This window comes from Vitis riparia, chromosome 14 (genome assembly GCF_004353265.1).
Source record: "Vitis riparia cultivar Riparia Gloire de Montpellier isolate 1030 chromosome 14, EGFV_Vit.rip_1.0, whole genome shotgun sequence".
Classification (NCBI taxonomy): domain Eukaryota; kingdom Viridiplantae; phylum Streptophyta; class Magnoliopsida; order Vitales; family Vitaceae; genus Vitis; species Vitis riparia.
Genome location: NC_048444.1, coordinates 29,473,188 through 29,481,198, shown reverse-complemented (window position 1 = coordinate 29,481,198; position 8,011 = coordinate 29,473,188). Strand labels below are relative to the sequence as shown.

Below are 8,011 nucleotides of genomic sequence, written 5' to 3'. Positions count from 1 at the left end.
TTTAAAAATAATATTTTTAAATAAATTAAATTTCTTTCAAAATACCTTAAACACAATACTTAACAAAATTGATGAACAAAAATATAAAGAAATAGGCTAATACACAAAGAATAAAACATAAGTAGAGACCGAAACAACTGAGGTTCTTTTATTTGTCTTTTTTTCTTTTTTCTGGCTTAAAATTAGAATTAAAAATAAAATTTAAAATAAAAACATATATATTTTTTTTAGTGTGGTCTGTCTCGAGCGAAGAACGTGTAAGCATTCATCAATCCAACCCAAGCTCCATGAACTTTTCATTCCCATTTCCTCGGCGCCATCTCAACTATCCCTTTTCAATTCTTCTCTGATTTCCTCTTCCCAGGTAACGCTTTCTTTCCTCTCCTTTTTTTTAAAAAAAATCTTCACGTTAGGGTTTCATTTTTTGTTTTGTCTTCAATTATCACCTCTGCTCTCTCATTCATTGGTTTTTATTTGTTTTCATCTTAATCCCTAGGGTTGCTGCACCGGTATTTGTGTAATTCTTGCTTGATTGTGGCTTGGTTTGCTGTCTATCAATTCGTTAGATTCGGCCTCTATGCAGATTTTTGGCGTTTGTTATTTTTATGTTTTTGATAATTCTTTTTGGGGTTTCGAATGGAGATCAATTCACTCCGTTTGGTTGCTGGGAAACAGGGGGGGAAAGGGAAGAAAAAGGAGTTAGAATTTTTTCCAAGTTGTTTTGGATTCTGGGAATGGAAGATTTGCCCCCGCTCAGCAATGTGCTTGGTTTAGGGTTAATTTAATGAAGTTTTTGTTTTCTCCTTGCCGAACCATGATAAATGTGTGATTCAAAATTTTAGATTTTCTCAAACCACATAAGAGTCTTATCTGTTGATTGGTTGCGGAGGAAACTGAGGCGAAGCGTCCAGACTCGAGGAAGAATATTTTTTAATCTTACCCTTCACTTGGTTCCTGGAAATAATGGGAGGAAAGAAAAGAAAAGAAAAGGAAAATTCTTGTCAGATGAAGCCATATTTGAGCGTTATCCTTTCCTACCCTTCCCTCCTTTTTTGTGATCTAAATAAGGCCTTATGCTGCTTTAGTTTCTTAAAGGAAATAAAATTCATAAAACTACCTAGAGTACTGAACCAAAATGTTGATGAATAGGCATTGTAAAGTTTATACCTTTCTGTTGCAGAATACCTGCAATCAGAAGTGTATAGAATCTGAAACTATTGGTTAATCTGCATTTTCCTATTGTATGATTTTGAAGCAAATTTATATTTTCCTCATTGAGATAGGTTATGGCGGGGAAGAAAATTATTGCCATATGCCAGTCAGGTGGCGAATTTGAGGCTGATAAAGATGGTTCGTTGTCATACCGAGGGGGAGATGCTCATGCCATAGATATTGATGATCAAATGAAGTTCAATGAATTCAAGGTGGAGGTAGCTGAAATGTTTAATTGTAGCATTAGTACCATGTCTATCAAATACTTCCTTCCCAAAAACAAGAAGACTCTCATTACAATCTCTAATGACAAGGACCTTAAACGTATGATAAAGTTCCACGTGGATTCTGTCACAGTTGATATATATGTTATGACTGAAGAAGTTGTTGCCCTCGATGTCTCGAACATGCCTGCCAGTAGGTAGTTTTCTTTCTGTGCAACCTATGAACTATTTGTTAATCTTGGCTTGTAAGGGTGAAAGTTTGGGAATTCTTCATTTTGTAGGTCAAGCAGAACAACTTTGTCAGAAGCAGTGGTTCCAGTTGATGCCCCTCTTGATATGAAGGATGATATGGTGGATGACACAACATATCCTGATGTCTCCCTTGGTTTACCACTTGATGTTGTAGATGATACTACCCACGTTGATGTTGATGCCCAAATTACTATGCCAAATGAAATTTCTCCTGTTCTTCCTCTTTCTATTTCCAATGAGGAGAAGCATGTGAAAGCTGCACAGCAATGGCAAAACACTATTACAGGTGTTGGCCAAAGATTCAGTGGTGTTCATGAATTCCGTGAAGCATTGCGTAAATATGCCATTGCGCATCAGTTTGCTTTTAGGTACAAGAAAAATGATAGTCATCGTGTAACTGTTAAGTGCAAAGCAGAAGGTTGTCCGTGGAGAATCCATGCATCAAGGTTGTCAACAACTCAATTAATTTGTATTAAGAAAATGAATGCAACACATACATGTGAAGGGGCTGTTGTAACAACAGGATATCAGGCAACAAGGAGTTGGGTGGCAAGTATAATCATGGATAAGTTGAAAGTTTTCCCAAATTACAAGCCCAAAGATATCGTCAATGATATCAAACAGGAATATGGGATTCAACTTAATTACTTTCAGGCATGGCGGGGAAAGGAGATAGCCAAGGAGCAGCTCCAAGGATCCTATAAAGAGGCATACAGTCAATTGCCCTTTTTCTGTGAGAAGATAATGGAGACAAATCCAGGTAGTTTTGCTACTTTCACCACTAAGGAAGACTCAAGCTTTCATCGTCTCTTTGTCTCATTTCACGCATCACTGTATGGTTTCCAACAAGGTTGCCGACCTCTCCTTTTCCTTGATAGCATATCCTTAAAGTCAAAGTACCAGGGCACATTGTTGGCTGCAACAGCTGCAGATGGGGATGATGGTGTTTTTCCTGTTGCTTTTTCTGTAGTAGATGCAGAAACTGATGATAACTGGCATTGGTTTTTACTACAACTGAAATCTGCATTGCCAACATCTCGACCTATTACATTTGTGGCAGATAGAGAGAAGGGGTTAAGGGAGTCAATTGCTGAGATATTTCAGGGTTCATTCCATGGCTACTGCTTACGCTACCTTACTGAACAACTTTTGAAGGACTTGAAGGGGCAGTTTTCTCATGAGGTGAAGCGTCTCATGGTTGAGGATTTTTATGCTGCTGCTTATGCGGCCAGGCCTGAAAGCTTCCAAAGGAGCCTTGAAACCATCAAAAGTATTTCACTGGAAGCTCACAATTGGCTCATACAAAGTGAGCCCATGAACTGGGCAAATGCATTCTTTCAGGGTGCAAGATATAAGCATATGGCATCAAACTTCGGAGAGCTGTTCTACAGTTGGGCTTCAGAGGCACATGAATTACCAATAACACAGATGGTTGATGTGATACGGGGTAAGATTATGGAGTTGTTTTTTACCCGGCGAACAGATTCCAACCAATGGATGACAAGGCTAACTCCATCTATGGAGGAAAAGTTAGAAAAAGAAACCGTGAAAGTTCGTCCCCTGCAAGTGTTACTCTCAGGGGGTAACACTTTTGAGGTTCGTGGTGACACCATTGAAGTTGTTGATATTGACCACTGGGATTGTAGTTGCAAAGGGTGGCAACTTACTGGTTTACCATGCTGCCATGCAATCGCTGTTATTAGTTGCATTGGCCAGAGCCCATATGAGTATTGTTCCAGATACTTTACTACTGAGAGCTACAGATTAACATATTCAGAGTCAGTACATCCTATTCCAAATGTAGACAGGCCTATGGAGAAAGATTCTTCTCTGGTTGCTGTAACTGTAACCCCACCTCCCACCCGTCGTCCTCCTGGTCGGCCCACTACTAAGCGTTTTGGGTCACAGGAGGTAGTCAAACGTCAACTCCAGTGCAGTAGATGCAAGGGTGTAGGACACAACAAATCGACTTGCAAAGAATTACTGTAGATTATTAAACACTGTGAGTATACACATTCACTATTCTATGATGTTATTCCTGCTATATTGGCCTGCATCATGTTATTGGATGATGGTGAGTTAACTTGCAATGTACATCATGGCTGTATATTTTGTGCATGATCCCATTAGTCTTGTGAGAGAACTCTTTTCTCCATAGTAAATAAGCATGGAGAAAAGATTACTTGAGTGGCTTCTTCTCTGGAATTTGCAGTGGTTTAGGGTCTAATTGAAGTTGTGAGGGTATCCAGGAGAGTGATAAAATGATAGGTATTTTTCAGGTCCTGACTCTGCCTCCTGCTGCCTGCTGACCACAGGCACCTCCAAAGTGTGTTTAGTGTGCTCCAATTGTCAAGTGTGGGAGTCGTTTCCTATAAAAAAAAAAAAAAAAATTGTCAAGTGTGGGATGATTTATTACCATTTATTAAATAAGCATGGTGGTTGTATATTATCTTGTCAGCCTAATTTTCTGTGTCTACTCATCACCCATTCTATTAATTTCTTTCTGGTTAAAAGAGTTTAAAGAACAAAAACAAATTTGTATGGGATTTACTCCAACAGGGAATGTTGGAATAGGAAATTTATACCATTTCCTGTTCATTATTGTATTTGAATTACTTTTTAGAATTGGAATAGGAATAAGAAATTCATTCTCATAGAAACCAAAATTCACTCTTGTTGGGATTTTGATTTTTTTTTTCCCACATGGGATTGTGATTCACTTTCATTGTCATTTCTATTCTTATTCCTATTTTGCATACCAAGCACATCCTCAATTGATCCTCTGTGTTATGCCAAAATGACCCATAGGTTTGATTAAACATATGATATGCGACCTTATAGCTTTATAACTTATTTTCATGCCAAACACCCACCAATCTTTTCTTATAAAAAAAAATTCATAATGGATGCCTTAGAGCATCTTAAAGAACCAACTGGTATTGATACCTAAAGGAGTGCCAAGTCCTCCATTTTCCGTAACTCAACTTGCAATTATATGTTAGTTCTGCAAAGACCATGGATCAAGCAGAGAGAATGAGGACATGACAATGTTTCGCCGCAAAAGTTGTTTATTAAAATAGTGACAGCAAGAGCTAATCAGGTTGTTAGCTTCAGATTTGACAAAAGGAGACAGTAGCTTATTAGCTTGAACCACAGTGGAGATAATTTAAGTGATGCCTAGGTGGTTTCGGTGGAGATAGAGACTCTAGCTTGTGTTTTCTTTTGTTGGGGTTTAAGTGTTTGTTATGATTTGATCACTGAGGCAAATACGAGCTCTCTCAGGTCAGGTATCATATATAACCCGTCAGAATCTTAATTCTTGCATCTTCATGAGCTTCTATTAAACATGCTGTAGTGCATTTCTGTTGGTTTCTATATTCAGTGTCAAACACATAGGATTATTCTTTTGGTTTCTATGTTCTTTTGTTTAATTATCTTTCACACGTTTGAAAGTGGGAATGTGGATTTTTCTCCCTTCTAAACCATTTCTTGAGCTGCTAATGGGAGTTGCAGATGGTTTACACATGGTTTAAATGTTCAAACATGCTGTTGCTTCATATTAAACCCAATATTTTGTTGGGAAGACTGCTTCCTCCCTGGTGTTGTTGCTTGCTTGAGCTTTGTTTTGTATCACTTCCCATTCTAAGTAATACCCTTTTTTTTTTTCCTATTCTGTCAACAGGATAAGGAGAATCAGCTTTTGTACATCTAACAAATCGGAAGGAAGGAAGTGAGTGACACTAGTAAAACTGCATTTCAGTGTTAAAATAATCAAAAAGCCATGGGTACCCCCTGCTGCCGCATGTAGTGGAAGTTCTTTTTGCTGTATTTATGATTCTTTTTTTCTTCCTAACTTGGAATTCTTGGTAGCTACGACTATGGACAATAATTATAAGAAAGGTTTGTGTTAGGTTTCTCATGACACACAGCTTCTTTTAAGCCTGAGGGCTGAGAGAGAGGCGGAGTGGGGCTTCCAGATGATGTAAACATCCAAGTTTTTTGTTCGTGTAAAGCTCATGAAGATGTATCCAAGGAAGACGCCTTTCTCCCAGATGGGCCCAAGGGTGTATCTCTATTCTCTTAAATATAAAATTAATATCTATCCCAGATGGGTTTATGGTATATTCTAGAAAGGAAATATATAAATAAACTTTTAAATATGATTAATATTAATTAAAATTAAGATTAAGTAATTAAAATCTTTTTTATTTATTTTTCTTTATCATAAACTTTATGTCCTTTCCTACAACCATAAAAACATTTATTTTTATCTCTTTATCATCTTATATTATTTAAATATAAAACTAATATCTTTATCATATATTATTTAAATGCAAAATTAGTTAAATATAAAATTATATTCTATAATATATAGGAGTCTCATTTATTTATTTATATGAAATCGAGTTTTAATTTATTTTTATTTTTTTCCCTTTTTTGTTTCCATTGTAAAGCTTTTGAGGGTGTATGGAAGTCTATGAAAATAATAGGTAGCAAAAATTTGTTATGGTATATTAAATTTACTAAAACGATTGCTATTAAAAAAATATATATAGAGAGAGATAGAGAGAGAGAGAAAAAAAATGATGAAATGATTCAAATACCAATGATGATGGTGGCATGAGAAAAAACGATGCCGTTTAATTGAAAATTGAAACGGTGCGTTTGGTTGAAAAGGACAAAGTGTCTTCTTCCCCTTCTTTCTCCTCCTCTCTCCTCTATGGGTGCGTTTCCTTCTGCAACTCCAACCGAAACCCTAGCCCTGCTATTTTCAGTTCTTCACGGAAATTTTTGAATTTCTGCAATCCCCAACTCCTCTTCTCCTTTAGTGTTGGCTTCTTCCCTCACATTCAAACTCAAATTCATCCAAATCAGATGCAAATCCGATGAAGCTATCCATCACAACCCCCGAGTGCGGCGGCTGCAGTCTCACGGACCGCTGGTTACTCCACCACGTCCGCCACCGCGGCATCTACAGGCGCCTCTGCACCTCCTGCGTCCTCAAACTCCATCCGGGCTTATTCTGCCCCATCTGCTTCGAATTCTACGACCCTCCTCCCTCTCCCCACCTCCGCTCCCTTTGCCAGAAATGCCCTTCCATCTCTCACCAGCATTGCGTCGCCTCCCATTCTGATTCCATCGTCTGTCCTCCATGCCTAAACCCTACTTTCTCCTTCTTCGATCCCGCCCGCACACCCAAAGATGCCCAAAACCCCCAATCCGATCGCCGCTACATCGATCTAAACTCCGCCAAGGTCGTTGCTTGCGCTGCTAGGATTTCGTTTCTGACCATGAGGAAGGCGGCGGTTGCCTCCAGGGGTGAATCGGAGAGGAGAGTGAAAGAAGCGGCCTTCGCCAAGAAGAGAGCGAGGGAGTCTCTGCAACACGTTGAGTCTAATGCAGCCAAGGAGAAGGCGAGGTCCGTTGTTGTAGACGCCAAGGACAAGATTGGTAAAGGAAATTGCATTGTGGGTGGCGTGGGAGTGATCTTGGCTGAGCGTGATCGTTATCCCAATGACGATAGAGACGATGGGCTGGATAATTCTTGTGAGGTTTCTGCTAATTTGGAAGACAAAGAGAGAATGACAGGATTTAGGGCACAAAGCATATCGAATGGTGTTTCTATGAGCACTGACGACAAGGAGAGGGGAAGAGTGATTGCTGGCTCGGGCATGGGACGGCCATCTCTGCAAAACAGTGCTAGTGTGAATGAGAAAGAGAGATCAGGGGCTTTAGCTCATTACAACGGATTGGAGGATAAGGCAAACAAGACAGTTCCTTTTGTGGAAGGGCATTTCCACCATTTGCAAGGCAGAAATAGTTCACAATGATCAATCATTTCTTCCACAGATTATGCCACCATGGTGAGAAATTAAATTGTGCCAGTGTCTTTTAATGTGTTGTCTATGATCTTAGTTTGTCTGAGAGAACAAATTTATGACCCCGACCTTTACTTGTGAATGATTGAATTGCAGATGGGATGATATTCCAGGATTACATTCTGGAGATTGTGAGCAAATGCCAGATATCTTGTGAGAAAAATGCCAGATATTTTGTGTGCATTGTTCCTTCCGGATCAAGGGAAATTTTCCTAATATATATCATTTTCCAATTCAGCTTGGTGCCTGGTCTCATGTGGGGTTCAGTAACATCATATGAATGTGTATTCTAATTGTCTCAAGCTTAGTCAAATTGGATGATCTGTGCTCAGTTGTACCTTTAACTTTACTATAAGAATTTCTTTCTTCTTTTCTCCTTTTTTGTTGCTTATGAACACTGATATCATTCTTTCTTAAATGAAGAAGCATTGGCACTTATTCAAA

At 38.7% G+C, this 8,011-nt stretch overlaps 2 protein-coding genes across 4 annotated transcripts; both read left to right on the top strand.

The window, feature by feature from the left end:
• The first annotated feature begins 231 nt into the window (after positions 1–231).
• LOC117930390 lies at positions 232–5,807 on the top strand. Of its 3 annotated transcripts, none has more exons than XM_034851028.1 (4): positions 232–364; positions 1,284–1,633; positions 1,718–3,690; positions 5,371–5,807. In XM_034851028.1, the coding sequence occupies exons 2-3, from the start codon at positions 1,287–1,289 to the stop codon at positions 3,675–3,677; spliced, it is 2,307 nt and encodes a 768-aa protein (XP_034706919.1). In that variant the 5' UTR covers positions 232–364; positions 1,284–1,286; the 3' UTR covers positions 3,678–3,690; positions 5,371–5,807. The 3 variants fall into 3 exon arrangements, with proteins under 3 accessions (XP_034706919.1, XP_034706918.1, XP_034706920.1); XM_034851027.1 differs by having other exon boundaries at positions 497–1,633; XM_034851029.1 differs by lacking the exon at positions 232–364 and having other exon boundaries at positions 1,344–1,430; positions 1,570–1,633.
• A 501-nt stretch (positions 5,808–6,308) lies between these two features.
• Positions 6,309–8,011, top strand: LOC117930393. Its single transcript, XM_034851033.1, has 2 exons — positions 6,309–7,552; positions 7,664–8,011. The coding sequence occupies exon 1, from the start codon at positions 6,575–6,577 to the stop codon at positions 7,517–7,519; it is 945 nt and encodes a 314-aa protein (XP_034706924.1). The 5' UTR covers positions 6,309–6,574; the 3' UTR covers positions 7,520–7,552; positions 7,664–8,011.